This window comes from Cyprinodon variegatus, unplaced genomic scaffold, assembly GCF_000732505.1.
Source record: "Cyprinodon variegatus isolate N-32 unplaced genomic scaffold, C_variegatus-1.0 Scaffold859, whole genome shotgun sequence".
In the NCBI taxonomy this organism is placed as follows: Eukaryota; Metazoa; Chordata; class Actinopteri; order Cyprinodontiformes; family Cyprinodontidae; genus Cyprinodon; species Cyprinodon variegatus.
In genome coordinates this window covers 254,584-277,716 of record NW_015151312.1, presented here as the reverse complement: position 1 = coordinate 277,716, position 23,133 = coordinate 254,584, and the positions used below count along the sequence as shown (strand labels likewise).

Genomic DNA, 23,133 nt, shown 5'->3' with positions numbered 1-23,133 from the left:
AATCATTTACGACATTCCTAAAAATACTAGCTTCCCTACCATGCCACATGATTTCCAGTGAGGATTCTGCTTAGCACTGTGATGATCCTCAACATCTGTTGCTGTTTCCTGCATCTGTAAGCACTGATTGGACTATCGTTTCCACTTCCCAAAAGCCAATTCCGTCAAGTAAATTCACCAAAGGCTCCCTTCTTTGCCTGACTCTCCACATCAATGAATATCACAATTATAACCAAACCTCTTGAATGTTACGGACACTGCCATGTTGATTTGCTTGTTTCCCTCTACAGAGCAGTAGTACCATAGATCGTCACTCGGAGGCGAGGAACCGTGCTAGGCTGAAGTGTAAATGGTCATAAGGAACCAAGGTCGCACGGTTAACTGATCCGAGCTCTGTCCGAACTCAGCATGGATCGGTTTTCAGAGGGTAGTGTAAATGGGGCTTATATCTTACGGCTGGCCTTGGAACACCTCAGGCTTCCCCTTAGTTATAGTCTCCCAAGTCTTGGAGTCTTTGCTGAGACTGTTGCCCCCATGACCCAGCCCTGGATAAGCAGAAGATGAAGAGTATGAGTATCTGGATACTTTGAAGATCGGACCCATAGAGTGCTACAGATTTTTTTTCTACTTTCTTCTTGCCACTCTTCCATTATGGCCTGGCTTTTAGAAAGTACACTGTATAGTGCTTACTTCGACAGTCTTCTCTGCAATTCCTCCAAAGTCACTATGGGCTTCTTGACTGCTATTCTGAGTAGTGATTTTCTGACACCTATGAAGAACATCCATGTATTTCCATGTTCAGAGGATCATTTGAACAGAGTTTTGGGAGCTGTTCAAAGAGTGAGATATTATTTCAGATCCTAACCCTGCTTTAAGTTTCTAATGAACGTTCTCCTTCACCTGCTTGCTGTGCTCCTTGGTCTCTGTATGTTCTTTGTCTTCCAGACTTCCCTAACACTTATCTGAGTCCTTTAGACAACAGCTCTATTTCAGAGATCGATTACACACAGTTGGACTCTATTTTCTAAGCAGGTGACTATTGAAGGCAATTGACATGGGTTGTATTTAGGGGTTTTAGAATAAAGGGTAACAAAAACACATCACCACTTTAACAGTCTTTATTTGTAAAAATCTGTTTAAAACAATATTTATATAATTATCAATTTAAATTTTTTGCAATAATCTGTGTTTGTAATTCACTTGAAAATGAAAGTTTCTCATGTGAGAAAAATGTGAATCAATTTGAGAGATGAAAATGCTTAAGGAATTGTATTCTAAACTGTTTCTTTGATATATCCTTTACCTGAATGTGCAAATTGATAATGGGCTGCATTTTCTTAAATCTTCATAGGTTTTCACAGTTCACAAAAACATTTGCTTATGGTCAGTAGAGACCCTATTTTATTATATGTTTCAATCTTTTTTTTTTTATATATCTAGCGCTTTGAATTGAACATAAATAAAACCTGTTTATTTTCCAGCTCTTCCACATGTTCGGTTCTGCTTTTGCTCACAATCTTAAATTCATTGCAAGCCTTCTGGTTTATAAATTTAAATCTTAACTCTGAAAGGTATTGCTTTAGATTTGACTCTAACCATTCCTATGGTTCATCTAGCTGCCTACTTCTTCAGTTCCAACAAAATGAAATTTCCTACAAATGTTTTTTTTTTCTTTTTTAAAGGGGGTGGGGCAATGTTTAAACATTTGATCACTTTGTCCCACAAGAATAGCAGACGGGAATGAAAGAACGCTTCAGTTGACAGATACAAGTTCTGTTCAGTGTGGTAAAAAAAAAAAAAAAAAAAAAAAAAAACCTGGAGTCTGTCGCCATCTAGCGTTTAAAGCGCGTACAAACAACAAGTGCCGGATTTAATGCCTGTTGACTGAAAGTGGCCCTTGCTTAAAAAATACAAAAATCAAACACTTCTAGGCTAAATAAAATTATGGAGAAAATATTGCAAATGTAAATGTTATAATTTGGGGGATTTCAATCAGATTAGGGACAGGTTTTTGGACAAAACTTCCCAACCCAGACAGCTGTAAGTGCTGCGTTTAGTTGACATTTTGAGACTCCTTCATCCACAAAAGAGAAATTATACTTTCTTTTCACACCGACATTCTATATATTCTAGAAAAGACTATTTCCTTGTGTCACGTTCCTTGGTGAGTCAAACGGTTGGATCTTATATTGGTAATATAGCGATAACTGACCATGCCCCCATTGACCTGTTCCTATGTTGTGGATAATGTTAAATCCTCACCTAGATGGTGTCTAAACAACTCCTTACTGCAGAATAAAGGTTTTTGGGAATATATTAGAACAAAGATGAGTGAATTCTAGGAGTGAAATGAAGGATCTATTGAGGATGTAGGAATGACCTGGGATGCTTTTAAAGCTAACCTAAGGGATATTTTCATTCAATATGGTTCCTCTATTAAAAAAGCTCAGCAAGATAGATTATTGAAATTAGAACAGGACATTGAGATTCTTCAAAAAGAACACATTCAACACCCTGAGAGAGAAGTGTGGAATTAATTATTAAGCAGAAGTTTGAGTTGAACTGCAGAAAAAAAGTTGAATGTGCACTGTTCTGTTTCAATCTGAAATATGTTGAACAAGGTGAGAGAACAGGCAAAATGCTTTCACATAGGGTTAGACAGATACAGTCCAATAATTGGATAAAAATGGATACAATTGGTCTATACAGATGCAATGGCCACAGTTCTTACCAATGGTAAGATGTCACCATCTTGCAATCTTAGTCGTCGCACTAAGCAGGGTTCTCCTTTGTCATGTGTCATTTTAGCGTTATTTCTAGAATTGCATTGCGTGAATGTGAAAACATTAAAGGGATAAAAATGGGTCAAGAGGAGCACACACTTTTTCTGTATGTTGACATTCTTTTTATTTCCAGTAACCCAGGCGTGGCAGTACCCTCAATCACTTCAAATATTGACTCTTTTTCCAAAATTTCTGGTTACACAATTAATTGGTCCAAGTCTGAGGCCATGCCTCTATCTAAATCTGTCCTACAGCCATTAGGAACCCATGGCAATTTAAGTGGATGCCAGCGGGATTGAGATATTTAGGGATTAAACTGATTAAACTGGAATTAAACATGCCAATATTTTTCCAATGATTCAGAAGATCATTTTACTTTTACAGAACTGGGTAAAATGAACCTCTCCTTATTGGGCAGAATTTATTTGGTGAAGATGATTGTCTCTCCTAAGATCCAGTATATTATATATATTATACAATTAACAAAGCCACTGTTTAGTGGGCCTAGATTATACGCATTTAAAAATAAAGGTGGGTTGGCTTTGTCCAGGTATCATTATGCATTTTCTCTCTCCCAGTTAACACCAACTTAATACAAATCCTTATCTTACATCTAGAGCCTCTATTTGGTATAGTTTGAAAATTCTAATTGTTAAGAAAGCATTTATGTGGGTTCTACGGTTCAGCTCTGAAATTAATCAGGTTAGACGTTTATTTGGACAAAATGGTAGAAATCATTGTGAAATCCAACAGGATTTTTAGATCAAAGACAACTTTGGAAGTTTCTACAAATTAGATACTGCATCAAAGATGTCCCTAATGGTATCCAGTATTCAGGAGATATGTGTCACGCCTGGCAGTAGTAGTAGGGCATCAAATTTCCATAGGGATATTAGAAAAGCTTAAAATATTGGACCCCCAGTAAATTAGCCAACCTAAGATTAACAGAGGAGGATTCCTGCTGGAAATGCCAGAAAGAAGCAGACAACTTAGTTCACATACTCTTTGGTGGTGTGAAAAAAATTATCAGCTTTGGGCTGGAATTATTACTGTATTGAATGCTCTTTTTGTACTTATTTTGTCCAACTGTATTTTGCCTTATGTATTTTGGGTGTGTTACTAGAGAACATTAGTGTATTCGGAAGACAGAGGCTCTAGATACAATTAGAAACCTTAACTGGATGTAGGATAATACTGAGGCATTGGAAATCAGCTATTTTTTGGGGAATAGACAGAGCTGATGATTAAAACAGCCTTGTATGAGAGGATAACCTTCAGTCGTAGAGGGAGAGAAGATCTGTTCAATCAGGTTTGGGGGGTATTTTTGAATTTTATAGAAAACATGAGGGGATAAATGTGATATGATACTCCTGTACAGATTTCAACAGAGGTCAACGTTTGATATATGGTATAACATACGCACTTTTGTCGTTTGTTTGTTCATTTTGGTTTGTAAGTTTCCTTAATATACCCAAAAGGGACAGAAAACTGATATATATCTATAATCTTCTTGATTTAATTTATTTTTATGCTTATCTGCCAAAAAGAAAATCTAATCTCTTTAGAACAGTGATCTGGACATTGATGTCTGACTTCTGCTTCTTTAAACACAACTACAGTCAATTTGTTAGTAAAAGCAACCGCGACAAGTTGAAAGTGACATGATTACCACATTTTTTTTCAGACAAAATTCTCAAATTGTAAGTTCTGTTTCGTGTAGACAACAAAGATGTAGATATTTCATCCACCTTAAAGCAAAGACCTCAGACTAATGAAGGTTACAAAACAAAGACAATAGCATTTTATTGATTTCAGTTTCTGCTGGCACAGCTGTTACCTTTTCCTGGAAAAAAAAATAATTTTTAGTAGACCACAGTGTTGGTTACATTTATATTTTATGTTTGAATTAAGGACAGAGTTTTCGGTTTCTAAACTAAACAATTTTTGTACTTCAAACTACTGAACTTAAACACAGCTGCACTTAAAAAAAAAAAAAACTAGAGGTATTTACATCTAAAAAAAAGCACCATACACAGGACTTAATACAGAACACGCAGTTTAAAAAGAAATATGGTAAAATGTTGTTTTTATGGTTTGCAGAGTCAAGATTTTGTCTAGTGGCGACCGCCCTCCCGCCCAAAAAAAAAAATGCAGTAATAAGATGATAGGCTGCTAAGTAATGATTATTCAGAAGCTTTAACTTTATTTTATTAGAAACGAAAAAACATGAAATGCATCAGAAATAAACCAATATGCAATATACCAGAAAGCCGGATAAGAAAAAAATTGAACAGAATCATGTTCTAGCCTTTTGACTGAAATTATAAGCAGCAACTTTTCCGCTGAAGTTTGATGCTCTACTACCATCATATTAAAACTATAAAAAAAAAAAAAAGAAAAGAAAAGAATATATATACACAACAGGGCGATTAGAGCAGATATAACTGGACTGTTTACAGGAAAAGCAAACAATCTGCATACTTGAAGCTTCTGACTGGAAAGTGAGAGAAAGGCATCCAAACATGAAAATATCTTAATTATATATACTGTCTATTATCATTTTCAATAAGAAAAGAAAAACAAGAAGGGGAGTCCTCTGGGACCATCCTGCTTGCCTGAAATACTAAAACTGCGTTACAATGCTGCTCTTCAGTGACGCGGTCCACTCAGCCGAGAATGGGGACCAACTGTAGAGAGATTAAAAAGATGCAGAATGTTTTAGTTGTAAACTAAAACTGCTAAAAATCATCTTTAGACTTATTCTGGATTTAAGTGTTTCTCATAGACCAACAGTCCTAAATGAAATGATTCACCTGGAGTTGAAAGAAGAGGAGGACGAGAACTCTTTGAGGACGAAGGAGTCACCCTGGCCCTGGGCGGGGCCCTGTGGCCCGAATAGAGAGGAGGCGTGTGGTGGAGCAAGGGTCCTCGAGACAAACCAGGAACACCGTAGGGATCAAGTGAGGACGGGGGAGGCCGAGACATACCAGGAGGAGATCGATGCAAAGACAGCAGCGGAGGAGGTTTGGTTTTGGGGAAAGAACCTTAAATGGAAAACATGTAAAGAAAGGGAGACGAAAACAAGAAAGCTGTTAAAAAAAGTACAATTCCTAGCAATGTAGTCATAATAGATGCATTATTACTATTTTAATTATCTAGTAGAGTCCATCTGTGATTAAATGCTGGTCTGTTTCTGGCTCATGAGATCATTGGGAAACAAACAGTATTATGAAGAACAAAGGTCAGGGAGAAAGGTGAGAAGGTTAAAAACAATAATAAGTTCAAGAAGAAATGTTATCTTAAGAAGCCAAAAGGCCAGTGGTAACTCTGGACGAGCCACAGGGACACAGAGCTTCATCAGGTTTTGCTGAATAATCTAGCCTTAAAGAAGAGTGGCAAAGAGAAAACCGAGGTTAACAGAGAGAGAAAACATCCTGTAAGCAGCATTTGTTTGGATAAACTCCTTTGTTTGGTGAAATTAAAAATAGTAAACCAGCCTGATCATACCATCCCCACAGTAAAACATTCTGGCAGCAACATACAGTGGGGATACTTTTCTTCAGAAGGAACGCTTGATTATGCCAGAGCTGATGGATGGAGCTTAAACCTGTTAGATGCTGCAGAAGACCTGAAACTGGGGAGGAGCTTTACCCTACTGGACAATGAGACCACCGCTAAAGACCTGCAGCCCGGAACAAAGAGGGAATCTTCAGAAGTACTGGTTTCAGCAGAAGATCAAAAATAGACAACTGTATTTAATATAAAAAAAAAACTAGAAAATCAGATGTGTCCTACTCAGTGCTTGGAAGAAAAAAAAACATTCATGTGATTGTATAAAAACCGAAACCAATGTCTAAAGCAGGCATCCCCAAACTTGGTCCTCAAGGCCCCCTGTCCTGCAGGTTTTAGAGGTTTCTCTGCTTCAGCACAGCTGGTTATAATGATTGCAGTAGACCAAAAGCCTGTTAATCAGCTTTCAATTAAAATCAGCTGTGCTGGAGCAAGGAAACCTCTAAAACCTGCAGGACAGGGGGCCTTGAGGACCGAGTTTGGGGATGCCTGGTCTAAAGAACCATAAGTGTTAGCTGACTGAATGCACATTCAGTAAAATAGGATCACTGCTTGCAGTCCTCACCTGGTGTCGGTAGAAGACCAACAGATGTAGATGAGGAGAGGTTCCCATGGGACCCTGACGAAGACTGAGGCTGTACTGATGAAGGAGGAGTAGGAAGCAAAGGAGGTGGTTTCCCCAATCCTGGAGGAATCATGTTCCCCTTATCATCCTCATCATCTAATTCCAGGGCTGAGAAGAGAAAACCAAGACTGTAAACCACAAGCATTTGTTCAGACCCAGTACCAGACCTACAACCAGTTACCAGCGTTTCACCTTGCAAATGTTCCTGCCGGGAAGCAATGTACTCAGAGATGGTTTCCAGCTCCTCAATATACAGATGCACTCCCTCGGCTAACAGTGACAGTAGATGTCGGGTTTCCGAGGGAACTGTGTGCCGTGCAATTTTTTCTCGATCAAGGAAGTCGTCCAGAAGCTGTGACGCCTGCGCCGCAATGTCTGCAGGATCCCGAGGTGAAGTCTCTTTAAGGAGTCCACGATTGTACTCAGCTTGGACAAAGTCCAGAGCCTGGTCTTTGGGCATGTTACGGTGGACTGGGAGGAAAATAGGAGAGTTAACATCAAGATGGAACAAAATGCAAGAAAAAAGCTTATCGTTTTCCCAATATATCTGGATACATTTTTTAGTTTTTTTGTTCAACAGGTTTAATGATAGAGTTTTGGGTCACTGTGTGAATGGTTGTGCAGGATGTATGAAATGTATTTACAATGTTCTGCTGCAGTTTGTATTGTGCACGTTCAAGAGAATTCAATGACTGAGGATTTAGGTTTTATGCTGTGGACCGTATGGACCAACATAACATTTCATTGTGATTTCAGGGGCAAAGGCTGATTTTTCTAAAATTATTCTGGGTGATTCAATAACATGTTTTCTGAAGTGTTTTTAATAATAACTGGAAAGTCCACTTATCAAAATCACATTGGATCTCAGTTAATATTTCCTGCTAGGATTTTGACAGTCATCCACAAATCCAAGTTTTTTCCTTCTGTCTAAGGGGTGTAAATAGTCTATCCATTTTTCCTCCGTTAGTCAATGTGAAGGCTTATTATTTTATAAGTGAAAGTTGTAAACACATGAATTTCAGAGCAAAACTTGTAGAGACAAAGTTTAAAGGTTTGGGATGAGTGGATTGAACAATATGTTTGATGTAAATTATGAACTTGCATTTCTTAAATTTTTTTTTTTGCCTTTTTTATAGAATACTTTCTGGGATTAAATCTTTGATTACTTAGCGCAATTTCAATTGCTTCTTTGATAACAGTTTCCTCTAAACAGTGCCACATTTTCATGGTAATTGCATTAGTTGGATAAGCAAGATTAAAGGTTCGGGATGCGTCTCACAAACTTGAAAGACGGAATGAAAGCCAACTGCTCTGTGCCATTTATGCCTGCGTGACAAACATTACAGCCTGGGTGACCTGTGGTAAATGCTGGTGGGATAAAGCTTTACAAGCCTTTTTCGATTGTGTATGTTTTTCCAATGGAGAGTTTCCTCTTTGTATGAATGGAGTGCTTAAAGTTAGTTTTGGTTTTAGATTTTATTATGGGCTTAAAATAGATCAACTTTGTTGGAATCTACTGCTTCAGAGGAAAGACTCATTTGTTCCATTGGTAAAAAAAAATTTTCTGATGATCCCAGCAAAAATAATTTTAGTACTTCCATTAAAACTAAATTCTCGCTGTTTGGAGTGTCTGCAACAAGTACTTTATGCCTATAAAGAAATCAAACAAACTGTTGGACAAATGTAGTTATGAGTTAAAAATTGCAGGGGGGAAAAAAAAAACTAACTCATTGCCTGGTAAAGACAATTATTAAGATTTTCATACAACTCGGTTGATTGACTTGGCCATTGGGGAGATATTTCTTTTTCTGAAGCCAATGAAGAAGTTCCTTGATTGTAGTAAAATACTCTGTCATGAAACAAACGCACAAAGATTGAGGTTTAAAAAGGAATTGTAGGGGGGCTAGCCAAGGACCAGCGAAGGAAAGTGGGGAAATCTTTAATGGCCACTACTGTAGGTCTTTCTGAAGGAGGTGCTCTCTGGCTTGACTTCTAAAGTCACACCTTGACGACTTAGCCAGCATATGTCTGGCGTACAAAGAAGCTGGCAAAAAAGCTGGCATACGTTGGGTAAGTTATGGGTCAGTTTATTATAAGTTTTGAGCATGCTGAAGCACTTCGGCACATATCGACATACGGCAAATACATCGAGAAATTTTGAACATTGTCAAAATTTCTTGACTTATGCCAGCATATGCTCGTACGTGGGCTATAAGTTACAGGTAAGTTATTTGATCGTTGACATATGTTAAGTGTAAGTTACTCTTGAGCCGTGATGTCTAGCTCATTGAAAACCTATGAGTAACTTATGCATAACTTATCAAGGACTTATCTCCAACACATATCAACATATTTGACATGCTCCAGATGACAGCTTAATGTGTTTCTAACTTACAGTAACCAAAGGGTGAGCGAGTAGGGGAGTGATGTATCCTCCCTGCGTTTACTCCCATGGCCAACAAACTTATTTGGATATAATTTAGGGATTCCTTCTGGTAGAAATTAAAGAATGTTTAGTACAACCTCTTGTGAGCTGGAAGAAATAAAATATTGATAGTTCGACGAGGGGATTTGTTACGGTTGGCAGAGGATGATCATCCCCATAGTGTATCAAGTAGCGAGAGCAGGAAGAGCCATGCTGCTGAGAGCGAACCATCAGTGTGGAGCATGAAGCGCAGACTTAGAGCTCCGCACCCACAAAGTCAGAGTTGAGCACACAGTATCGGACCATTCCCGGTTATTTTCTCAATCCCTGCCACTGCCGCCATGATCCATCTGTGCTCCTGCAGCATGTGCAACCATGTGGGGCAGTTGGGCGGCAGGATCAAACAGGAAGCAGCTGCATGGCTGATACTGCTTTGCAGATTACAGCACAAAGATGCATTTTAAATGTCTGACCAACAACCTGCTAATTTTTATTTAGTCTCGTTGATTAAAACTCAAACCTATGACTAGTCAAGTTTTAGTCATCAAAGATCCATAAGTTAAGCTTGTCAGATTTTGCTATAGTAATAAAAAAAATATAAAAAATTCGGAATGATTTAGTCATCCTCGTTGTTGACAAAAACACTGCTGGGACGTGAGGCAAATGCTGGCTAAACCATCAAGGTGTGACAGGGGAAATGATAAACAAATGACAGGACAAATCTACTCAAGAATCTCCTACCAGAGAATGAATGACTCAGTTTACATGTTTTTTCCCCCCATAGGCTTCAATGTGCATTTATTACATTTGTCATTTTTTCGTCTTTTTTTTTTTTTTTGCAGTTAAATAGAATCAAAGACTATTTAACCAAAAGTTTAATATTGTGAATTTTTAACTCCGCAGAGCTGAGTTTTAGTTTCTCCTTAAAAGATTTGCTGCATTTAAAGCCCTAGATGTAATGCAATTTACTGATGGAATCTGCAAGTTTTATGCACAATTATAATGTAAAAGTTGAAAGAGTAATCTGTGTTTTGGTAAGGGATGCACTGAAAATTTGTCCACCGAAACAAAAACAAAAAAAACATGTATTTTCAGGGTTGAATGCCCAGAAAATAGGTGTTGAGTGTCAGTGTGTGAGTTTAAACACTGCCCATCGGTTTCGCTGTGCACTGAGGTAAGGGGCACAAAAATTATGTGGTAGAAAACCAACCGATACCAGACATCTCCACTCCATCTGTGGCAAAGGTGTTTGAAAAGGGAAGAAAGTTTCCAGGTGATTCTACCAAGGCAAAGGGCAAAAAAAATATATATATATTAAAAAAATGTAAGTGGTAAACAAATATTTTGATAATTTTGTAATGCATTTATTGAAATGCCATGAGTTGTGACATTTGACATTTATTTTAGTGCTTTGGTTTTAGACCTTGGTTGCCCCATTTTTTGTTTTCGGTTTCGGCCAAGATTTTAATTTCCGTGCATCCCTAGTTTAGTTTGGTTAGATAAATAAAAAAAAAGTATCAGATTGTGTGTTAAAAAAAATGAAAAATAATCAAAGCGTAGCATAGATCACAGTTTTGAAAAGAAACAAGGGTTCTTACTAGGCACGGGCCAGCAACTGGTTTCAGTGCATTCATGGATTAAAAAAAATAAAATAAAGTGCTGACGTTTTTAAGTCATACGCCTACTGCAGTTTATGATTTTTTTCCTCTTTTTATTTTTATTTTTTTAACAATTCTCAGGTTGCTCATGTTGAAAGCATCTGCGGCATCATGGCCGCTCCCTATGTGCATCCCTGTGTAGGCTGAAGGAGATAAGCACATCAAATTCTTTGCCCTGCTTTGGCCCTTTCTGGCAGGGCTTGTGCCCAGAAACTTAAAGTCAGCTATAGTTCAGTACCACAAAAAGACTGCGGCTTGGATATAGAAGGTTGCTATTGGATACTGGTGACAAGAAAAAGCAATACAGTTAATATAACAGCGCAACTTACTGTATGTTCTCTTTCATCCTTTTAGACATAATAAAATTGGCTGAGAGGTCATCTGCTTAACTGTTTCTTCTTCCTGCCTAGACAGAGGTACCTATGGAGCGAGTTTAACACAATTTTGTTTTCTACAGTAAAGTATTTGTAAATCAGTTCTTGCATTTATATTTTTTGTGTGTGTGTGCGCGCTTTCCAGATGGCCTTTGCAAAAGGTTGCACAAATTGAGTCTGATTGTTCTGGAAATTATTTCTAGTTAAAAATGAGTTTTTTCTCTGCACAGTCGCAGCATGTATGCTTGGGTAAGGGGTTGCTCCAGTAAGTGACATTACAATGCAAGCAAATGTCTACTGTTGCTATATGCTTGTTAGAGGAGCAAATTGTGCAAGGTGAATGGGTCAGTAAAATCTGCTGGTTTACCATGAGTATAAAACTTAATTTTTCAGTAGATTTGACTGAATTAAAAATGTTAAGTGTCTTGAGATGTGTTGTGAATTGATGTTATGTTAATAATGTGAATAAAAAAAAAAAAATAAAGTAATTTAACTTGTCAACCAGAGTGTTTTGGAGTGGTTGGAATATGTTTTTCATTGGTTTTGAGTGAAAGTTGAATGTACTGAATTTCTTTGTAGCTATAGCCACGCTTTTGGTGTACAATGGAATATACTAACAATGTATGCTGCTTCTTTTGGCTTTTAATAATTTATAAAAGTGAGAAAAAACAAAATGGAAGTGAGACCTGCAAGGCAGAAAATTTTGGCATGACATATGTGGTCTAAAAACACCTTCCACTGACCATTAGGCTAAATCTGAATGTAGAGAATATGGTAAATATAAGCCCACGACTCAGCAGGCCCACATACTTTCCTATTTTAAATTCAGACATTTCAGAAAAACTACAATACTATGAAACCGTGATATTTAGGCATAAAGTGATGATCCAGTAAGAATGTCATACTGGTCCATGCACTATTGTACTGTACGTATTCAAGGTAGACTTGAAGGATCTCTGGGGATAGGGACTTACTTTTGAGGGACTCTGAGAATATGATAACAGTGCAGGAGGTCAGAGCTACATTTTTCTGCTCCACCAGTATACATAACGGGGAGCCATCTGCTCGGACATCCTGCAGGGCCCGGGTGAGGCCTGATTCCGCTTGAAGGTAGAGCATTTCCACTGACAGGCCACGCTCCTGCAAGGACAGGCTTAGCGATTTGGGGTAATCCCTTTGAGAGGAAGAGAAACACTTTGTTAACTAGACTTTCCTGTGGAGATAAATGGTTTAGTTTGAATTATTTTAAATCAACAAAGAAAATAAATTATCTCTTTAGTGCCAGGTGCTGATCAAGTCTTTTCCAGATATGAAATGTGCAAGAANGGGGGGAAAAAAAAAACGAACTCATTGCCTGGTAAAGACAATTATTAAGATTTTCATACAACTCGGTTGATTGACTTGGCCATTGGGGAGATATTTCTTTTTCTGAAGCCAATGAAGAAGTTCCTTGATTGTGCGTTTGTTTCATGACAGAATATTTTACTACAAAGATTTGGGTTTAAAAAGGAATTGTAGGGGGGCTAGCCAAGGACCAGCGAAGGAAAGTGGGGAAATCTTTAATGGCCACTACTGTAGGTCTTTCTGAAGGAGGTGCTCTCTGGCTTGACTACTAAAGTCACACCTTGACGACTTAGCCAGCATATGTCTGGCGTACAAAGAAGCTGGCAAAAAAGCTGGCATACGTTGGGTAAGTTATGGGTCAGTTTATTATAAGTTTTGAGCATGCTGAAGCACTTCGGCACATATCGACATACGGCAAATACATCGAGAAATTTTGAACATTGTCAAAATTTCTTGACTTATGCCAGCATATGCTCGTACGTGGGCTATAAGTTACAGGTAAGTTATTTGATCGTTGACATATGTTAAGTGTAAGTTACTCTTGAGCCGTGATGTCTAGCTCATTGAAAACCTATGAGTAACTTATGCATAACTTATCAAGGACTTATCTCCAACACATATCAACGTATTTGACATGCTCCAGATGACAGCTTAATGTGTTTCTAACTTACAGTAACCAAAGGGTGAGCGAGTAGGGGAGTGATGTATCCTCCCTGCGTTTACTCCCATGGCCAACAAACTTATTTGGATATAATTTAGGGATTCCTTCTGGTAGAAATTAAAGAATGTTTAGTACAACCTCTTGTGAGCTGGAAGAAATAAAATATTGATAGTTCGACGAGGGGATTTGTTACGGTTGGCAGAGGATGATCATCCCCATAGTGTATCAAGTAGCGAGAGCAGGAAGAGCCATGCTGCTGAGAGCGAACCATCAGTGTGGAGCATGAAGCGCAGACTTAGAGCTCCGCACCCACAAAGTCAGAGTTGAGCACACAGTATCGGACCATTCCCGGTTATTTTCTCAATCCCTGCCACTGCCGCCATGATCCATCTGTGCTCCTGCAGCATGTGCAACCATGTGGGGCAGTTGGGCGGCAGGATCAAACAGGAAGCAGCTGCATGGCTGATACTGCTTTGCAGATTACAGCACAAAGATGCATTTTAAATGTCTGACCAACAACCTGCTAATTTTTATTTAGTCTCGTTGATTAAAACTCAAACCTATGACTAGTCAAGTTTTAGTCATCAAAGATCCATAAGTTAAGCTTGTCAGATTTTGCTATAGTAATAAAAAAAATATAAAAAATTCGGAATGATTTAGTCATCCTCGTTGTTGACAAAAACACTGCTGGGACGTGAGGCAAATGCTGGCTAAACCATCAAGGTGTGACAGGGGAAATGATAAACAAATGACAGGACAAATCTACTCAAGAATCTCCTACCAGAGAATGAATGACTCAGTTTACATGTTTTTTCCCCCCATAGGCTTCAATGTGCATTTATTACATTTGTCATTTTTTCGTCTTTTTTTTTTTTTTTGCAGTTAAATAGAATCAAAGACTATTTAACCAAAAGTTTAATATTGTGAATTTTTAACTCCGCAGAGCTGAGTTTTAGTTTCTCCTTAAAAGATTTGCTGCATTTAAAGCCCTAGATGTAATGCAATTTACTGATGGAATCTGCAAGTTTTATGCACAATTATAATGTAAAAGTTGAAAGAGTAATCTGTGTTTTGGTAAGGGATGCACTGAAAATTTGTCCACCGAAACAAAAACAAAAAAAACATGTATTTTCAGGGTTGAATGCCCAGAAAATAGGTGTTGAGTGTCAGTGTGTGAGTTTAAACACTGCCCATCGGTTTCGCTGTGCACTGAGGTAAGGGGCACAAAAATTATGTGGTAGAAAACCAACCGATACCAGACATCTCCACTCCATCTGTGGCAAAGGTGTTTGAAAAGGGAAGAAAGTTTCCAGGTGATTCTACCAAGGCAAAGGGCAAAAAAAATATATATATATTAAAAAAATGTAAGTGGTAAACAAATATTTTGATAATTTTGTAATGCATTTATTGAAATGCCATGAGTTGTGACATTTGACATTTATTTTAGTGCTTTGGTTTTAGACCTTGGTTGCCCCATTTTTTGTTTTCGGTTTCGGCCAAGATTTTAATTTCCGTGCATCCCTAGTTTAGTTTGGTTAGATAAATAAAAAAAAGTATCAGATTGTGTGTTAAAAAAAATGAAAAATAATCAAAGCGTAGCATAGATCACAGTTTTGAAAAGAAACAAGGGTTCTTACTAGGCACGGGCCAGCAACTGGTTTCAGTGCATTCATGGATTAAAAAAAATAAAATAAAGTGCTGACGTTTTTAAGTCATACGCCTACTGCAGTTTATGATTTTTTTCCTCTTTTTATTTTTATTTTTTTAACAATTCTCAGGTTGCTCATGTTGAAAGCATCTGCGGCATCATGGCCGCTCCCTATGTGCATCCCTGTGTAGGCTGAAGGAGATAAGCACATCAAATTCTTTGCCCTGCTTTGGCCCTTTCTGGCAGGGCTTGTGCCCAGAAACTTAAAGTCAGCTATAGTTCAGTACCACAAAAAGACTGCGGCTTGGATATAGAAGGTTGCTATTGGATACTGGTGACAAGAAAAAGCAATACAGTTAATATAACAGCGCAACTTACTGTATGTTCTCTTTCATCCTTTTAGACATAATAAAATTGGCTGAGAGGTCATCTGCTTAACTGTTTCTTCTTCCTGCCTAGACAGAGGTACCTATGGAGCGAGTTTAACACAATTTTGTTTTCTACAGTAAAGTATTTGTAAATCAGTTCTTGCATTTATATTTTTTGTGTGTGTGTGCGCGCTTTCCAGATGGCCTTTGCAAAAGGTTGCACAAATTGAGTCTGATTGTTCTGGAAATTATTTCTAGTTAAAAATGAGTTTTTTCTCTGCACAGTCGCAGCATGTATGCTTGGGTAAGGGGTTGCTCCAGTAAGTGACATTACAATGCAAGCAAATGTCTACTGTTGCTATATGCTTGTTAGAGGAGCAAATTGTGCAAGGTGAATGGGTCAGTAAAATCTGCTGGTTTACCATGAGTATAAAACTTAATTTTTCAGTAGATTTGACTGAATTAAAAATGTTAAGTGTCTTGAGATGTGTTGTGAATTGATGTTATGTTAATAATGTGAATAAAAAAAAAAAAATAAAGTAATTTAACTTGTCAACCAGAGTGTTTTGGAGTGGTTGGAATATGTTTTTCATTGGTTTTGAGTGAAAGTTGAATGTACTGAATTTCTTTGTAGCTATAGCCACGCTTTTGGTGTACAATGGAATATACTAACAATGTATGCTGCTTCTTTTGGCTTTTAATAATTTATAAAAGTGAGAAAAAACAAAATGGAAGTGAGACCTGCAAGGCAGAAAATTTTGGCATGACATATGTGGTCTAAAAACACCTTCCACTGACCATTAGGCTAAATCTGAATGTAGAGAATATGGTAAATATAAGCCCACGACTCAGCAGGCCCACATACTTTCCTATTTTAAATTCAGACATTTCAGAAAAACTACAATACTATGAAACCGTGATATTTAGGCATAAAGTGATGATCCAGTAAGAATGTCATACTGGTCCATGCACTATTGTACTGTACGTATTCAAGGTAGACTTGAAGGATCTCTGGGGATAGGGACTTACTTTTGAGGGACTCTGAGAATATGATAACAGTGCAGGAGGTCAGAGCTACATTTTTCTGCTCCACCAGTATACATAACGGGGAGCCATCTGCTCGGACATCCTGCAGGGCCCGGGTGAGGCCTGATTCCGCTTGAAGGTAGAGCATTTCCACTGACAGGCCACGCTCCTGCAAGGACAGGCTTAGCGATTTGGGGTAATCCCTTTGAGAGGAAGAGAAACACTTTGTTAACTAGACTTTCCTGTGGAGATAAATGGTTTAGTTTGAATTATTTTAAATCAACAAAGAAAATAAATTATCTCTTTAGTGCCAGGTGCTGATCAAGTCTTTTCCAGATATGAAATGTGCAAGAACTATTTTTATCACTCAATATGTATCTTTGCATGTTTTTTTTTTTTTTTTTGAGAAATAATCAGTAACCATTTAATTAGAAACACCACTTCAATGGTTTTTAAATGCAAATGTATAAATAGTCAATTGTAGCACTGCAGTACAGCTGAAATTATTTTTCCCAAAAAGAAAGTCAAATGCAGGGTTTCTCAACCCTGGTCTTAAGTACTTGCTGTCCTTCCTCTTTAAGACGCCTCTGTAAAATACCACACCTGATAGAAAACCAAAGCATTACCCTCTCAGCAGCCATCCAATGCTGCAGAAGCCCGATTACACTCAATTCAACAAGGTAAGGTCTGTGGTAGCTGGGAAATGCCTAAAACATGCAAGGCAGTGGGCCCTGAGGACCAGGAACAACAAACTATGGTCTAATGTAGGCCTCCCCAAACTCGGGGAGGTTTCCCTGCTTAAACACAGCTGATTATAATCATTGCAGTAGACCAAAAGTCTGTTAATCAGCTTTCAATTAAAATCAGCTGTGCTGGAGAAAGGAAACCTCTAAAACCTGCAGGACAGAACCCTCGAGGACTGAGTTTGGGGATGCCTGGTCTAGTGTGTCTTAGATGCGCTCTCTGCATATCCTGAACTACAGTCACTGCTCTGAACTTAGGTCAGAGACGCCATTGGAACGAGGGGTGTCTGACTATTAAAACTATCCTCCCACTAATGCCTTCCAGTACCATTTGTAGCCACACCAGCTCTTTATAAACTAAATGTTTGAATTAGACAATTGCTGTTTGAATGTTTTATCTCTTGATGTATATTTCAGCAGAAACCATTGCAATTGTGTGTGCAAAATAACGACTGAGGTGGTCAAATATAGGTTGAACGATAATGATGTTATTTGGGGAAAAGTGTTGATGTTTTTGCTGTCAGGTGGATGAAAAGGTCTGAATGAAAGCATTTACATTGTTCATTGGTGGGTTTTTCGATTGTGGGGGTGTTACTGAATGTTTTCAAAATTTGAGTGAAATAGCTGGTGAACAAGTTGTTTCTGTCAAATTCCATTTAAAATACTGAAATTGTTTTATTGGGAATCTATTTCTTTGTATTTTTGAGACCATTTTGTTGAATGTGGTGTGGGAAGAATTGAATGGATAAGTCATTAGTATGGAAGCCATATTTTTTGTATTTGCATATGAAACCCCTAACTTCATTTTAACTTCCTTATTACAGAGACTTGTCAAAACTAAAATTTACAAAAAGCACATCATATCCCATTCTTTTATATTCAAACAAAATGATTTTCAGAATGGAAGAGGAGCGTTAACTTTCTATTTTCCCCCTAAACATGGCAGTGTGGAATCTTTTGTTCCACCCCACACCAGTTCTTTTTTTTGTTTGCATTTTTAAACACACGCTTAGATTTTAATGTTTTAAAGCATTGTAAAGAATGTTTTACTTTCAGTTTTCTGTTGAACGAAACCCCAAAGTAGAAAGTATTTGTACTTTTGACATTGTCATTGTATTCAAAATAAACAAAAACTTACCTGTCTGGTGGAGGAACCACATCCCCGTTATCCAACAACAGCCAAAAAAGCGATTTATCTTTAAATGTTTTGTGGAATTGAAACAGGTGAATTTATTCAAGTGTATAATGACTAAGAAATAATAATTTTATTAGAAAATCAAAACAGGAAGGTGCTTAAATAATTTTTTTTTTTTAATCCTGAAACTGCAATAAAACAAAGCAAGCAAACAAGTTGTTCCTACATGTGAATGTTAAAAGAAACAAGGTTTTAATGTAGATGTCAACATTATATATTGTGTTGCACAAGTCGTGGAAATAATCAGTCTAGGCCATTGTAGCAGTGATGTGTGAGGATGGTCGAAAGTTTCAACGTTTGTGTTTTTGATATGAACTTCTGGTGTTCTGTTTTGTGCAGAAAAAAAAAAAAAAGAAAAAAAGATGTCTGGTCTGATTCTTAAGTGGATACAACATGGAGCTCAAACATTTCAACACTGATATTTTAGTTTGTTTTAGCTCCTGGAATAAGTTGTTAAATGTTTTCTTACCTTTTCGAAGTATTCGCTTCTCTTTAGCCAAAAGTAGAGTGAATGTTTACTCTGCTTTTGTTTGACATTTCCTTTTTCATTTGAAAATTATGTCATTTTTAGTGAAGGTTATTTGTGATTAAAGCCATTTTATGATCACCTGGAAGCTATGAATACAACTGCCATCACATTGGCTACAAATAGTTGCAACTGTGAGATATTTCAATAAAATGTGTCAATTTACATTAATTATCTGGTTTAATAGAAAGAGTTAACTTCCTTGGGGATTCAAGGAGTCTTATTAAACTCTAAACCATTTGGAGCAGAGTTATTAAGTTGAACAGCTGAAAGAACAAAACTCACAAGAACTTGTTTGTGACAGAGAGGACCACGCAGTCAGCTGGCTTTCTTGCCTCCTGGACTTGCTTGTAGAACTTCTGGTATAGGGCTTTACGCCTTTCTGCCGGAGTGACAACCTCTGCTTTGACTGGAGGGTTTAGGACTGCAATTTACATGGAAATACAGCAGGAATTAGTCAGGGTTGATAGAGGACAGTTCAGTCATGATGGAGGTAGTTTGAAGGGGTAATTTTATAATGAAAATGTATATCTGCTATATAAAAAAAACAAATGTCTTACCACTTGGCTGTGGCTTGTATGTTTCATATGTCACACTAGTGGAGTAACCCTGAAGCTGCTCAAGTTCTTCATAACTGGGGACAACAATATTTTGAATTAGCGGGATTTCCATGATATTTAACAAAGTCATAAAAAAATGCATTTATGTGCATTGAAAATCCAGACCGTTATTTTAAATGCAAATGCAATACAGTCATTTGTATTTATACAGTTGATTAATTTGTACATGTTAACACTATTAAGCTCCTACAGTTAGAAGAACAGGTACTTGATTTTCAAGATTGTCCCATTTGTCGTTCCCAACTGGAATTCAGTGGAGTTTATATTAAATTATTGGGGTTATACTCATCCGTCTTTCCACAAAAAAGGTGGAGTTTAAACCAGAAAACAGAATTTTTATCATAACACACCAGATGACCATCTCCAATTCCTCTGGATCATCCAGATGGTCCTTGGCAAACTGCAGACAGACCTGGTTATGGGCTGGCTTGAACAAGAGAACCTTGCCTGCACTGCAGATTTTAATTTATGGCAGCATAGTGTGTTATAAAGAGTGTTCTTTCTTTCCTAAGTTGTGGTAATTTGTTACAGCTGAAATAAAAAGGAAACAGCCAACAACAGGTGTTTTTGAAGACCTAGTTGATGCAGAATGCACTGCTGCAGAAACCACAACAATTGCAAGTCAAAAATCTAGAGCTAACTTTTCAGTGTGACAGCAGTCAAATTCGTTTATTCACTTTAACTTAAAGAACAACTTGTACAAACAAAATATTTTAACACAAAAAAGACAGATCGTAACTGGTACTAAGAAAAAAGTTAAATATTGTTCCCTTGCTACTTGCAAAAGTAGCACACAGTTTTCCTTTAGGGGTGGACCATGGACATCGATAGACCCCACATCATCGGGTGGGGGGCGTGCCAACAGAGTGGCCATCTAGGGTCAGATCAAGCTGCGGTCAGAGACAATATGCATCAACTGAGGCAAATCCTACTTTATTAGTTCAGACACTTTAATTCCAGTGAACTTTCAACCAATTTCCAGAGAAATTTGCTGACTATAAAAAACATTTCACTGGCTACAACTGATTGATATTAATTATTTTCTTATTTATAACTTTTCAATTTCAGGAGGAATGGAGGACTAGTGGTTAGTGCATAAAGCTTGGAATCCTGAGGTTCTGAGTTCGAGCCCCACTCCCACAGACTCTGGGTCTCTGAGCAAGATGCTTAACCCCAAATTGCTCCCTGCACGCCCCTGATGGCAGCTCCCCATGGGCAAGGGTTAGGGTTGTCACGATACTAAACTTTTCAACTCGATACCGATACTAAGTAAAATATTCGATACTCGATACCCTTTTCGATACCACAAGAATTAAAACAAAGACTCTAAAATTCAACAGAAATATTTCATTACTAAAAAAATACAAGAAATAAATAAAAAAAACAATAAGAATAATATTTTGTGGTTGTATGCTGTGCTTAATATTAAGCAAGCTTGATGAAAACCTTACAAAATTAAAATTAAGTGTTCCTTCCTTGGCTATGTTTTGCAGACATAAAAATGACACTAGCCAAACCGGTTAAAAAACAAAAATAATTCTCAGCAGCTGCACCTGTTACAAAAAAAGTCTGAAACTGAAAAATGCACAGAATTATTCAATCACAGTGTTCAGAAAGTGCATTTTCCTCTATTCTGCACTTTAGATGGCTGTACCGATACTTTTGAAAATGAGTATTGTATCCCGATACAACGTTTCAGTATCGATACTTTTTTGAGTATCGATACTTTTGACAACCCTAGTTAGATGCAGAGGTAAAATTTTTCAATGTGAGATCAAAATAGTCCAATAATTACTATTATTACTTCCTAGCGATGCGATCCATAGCGATGGTGATCTGTTATTAGGAATACCCAGCAGCAGCTTCCGCAGGACTGGTTTCCTCTTGGGGGTTTTCCTGTACTGTTCATGGCGACTAGAAGTAGATGTCCCAGACAGCTCCCAGATCAGCTTCTCTGATTGGTTAATGCGGCACATACAACAGTAAAAATTTAATTTTTCCATCTCCAACAGTTGCTGTTTGGGAAACGCACCAGAAGCTCAGGAGGTGCTGCTCCTGCCACTCTAGACAAGCTGCAGGACCTTTTGATGGGCATCAACCATAGACTTTCCATGTAAAGAGGCTGCTTCTGCTCCCCAAAGCTTTTTAGGTGTGAACGTAGCACAAGTCTGGAAATATTCCCCAGCCTTAAGTCCAATTAATAAATCTATGCAGGATTAAAACATGTAGCTTTATCTTCAAAATCAACTAACTGTGCCTGCATCCTTTTCTCCTAAAAAGTATTCATTGTGTCCCAAAAACTGCCTTCTGGTGAGCAACACGCCTGTATCACCAGGCTTGTTATAATCAATTGACAAACTTGCAAAAACATAAATTTTACATCCTATCAGAAGAGATTCTATTTTATTGCATCGTTTCTAATAAAATTAAAGATCGCTAAACTGTATGGTTAAAATCAGATCTTATTTATGGAAACATATTGCTGACAGGCTGCAGGTTGAAATATAATTTGGGTTAAACTTTGGTTCAACTCCGTATTTATTTAGGTTGGTGGTAGTGAAAAAAACAAACCATGGAAACAAGGACAGAGAAAGCAAACAATCATGGTCTAAAAAGACCAGTTCCTTGTTCTAAGTGCATCCTAATCTCATCCCACTGCATGTGTCATGTTTTTGTGCTAGCCGCTTTACCTATCCAGGGCATCCTTTAGCTCCTCGGTTCTTTCTTCTCTGCTCGGGTATGGAGCCGATCTCCGAAACAGGCGCAGCTGCTGAGCACTGCAAATAAAAAAAAAATAAAACATTTCAAACATTAAGTTTTTGATACTACGGGTATATGAGTGAGAATCGGTACAGAAAATTGCACCCGTAACTTATTATTTGCACCTGCTTTAGTGCAGGCTAGCTGCTAACGCTAAAGATGCTAACCTTCCGTTTGAATTGCCAGACGGCCTCCGAACACCCGCGGCTGGCTTGGCCCAAGTCGACATTTTCTAGAAGTCCAGCTGAACCTCGAATACAAACACCTTCAAATATACAGAGTGGAAAACAGTCCTGCTTATATCCCTCCTCTGGCGGAGCGTGGAAACACCAGAGGAAATGATGTCTCAGAAAAAGGAGGAGGGTAGCCGCTCTGATAAGCACAGTGTCTGGCAACTACCGCCCCCTAGCGTGCTGTAGATGTAACAACTTTATTTTGAACGTTAAGTCTTAAGAAAACCAGCAGTCTTCCCCTGTGCTGAAATGCTGAACTAAGGCTGAGACTAGAGTTATTTGCCAAGAGTTATGCTTATTTATCTGATGATATTATAACATTATTTTTCTTAATAACAAAAAAGTCTGAGAATGACCAAACTGTGTTTCTATCCCATTTTAGTTTTATATAGAAAAGGTTTTCTTTTGTTGTTGTTTTTTGTTCTGTTTTAGTTTTATCAATTTGGCTACTATCAAATCAACTATTTTATCAAAATTTTATCAACTTTTATCAAATCAACTACTAGGTTTATCAAAACCAGTACTTGAGTAAAAGTATTGATAGTTATTGTCAAATCTAACTCAAATACAAGAA

General features: G+C 37.7%; 1 protein-coding gene across 1 annotated transcript; it reads right to left on the bottom strand.

Moving 5' to 3' along the window:
* Positions 1-4,555: 4,555 nt before the first annotated feature.
* Positions 4,556-22,685, bottom strand: LOC107099325 (nuclear receptor coactivator 5-like). The gene is made up of 9 exons (XM_015397399.1): positions 22,494-22,685; positions 22,257-22,343; positions 19,507-19,580; positions 19,232-19,370; positions 16,486-16,685; positions 7,171-7,449; positions 6,919-7,086; positions 5,597-5,827; positions 4,556-5,470 (listed from the first exon to the last, which is right to left on the bottom strand). The coding sequence occupies exons 1-9, from the start codon at positions 22,553-22,555 to the stop codon at positions 5,433-5,435; spliced, it is 1,278 nt and encodes a 425-aa protein (XP_015252885.1). The 5' UTR covers positions 22,556-22,685; the 3' UTR covers positions 4,556-5,432.
* Between the last annotated feature and the right edge of the window lie 448 nt (positions 22,686-23,133).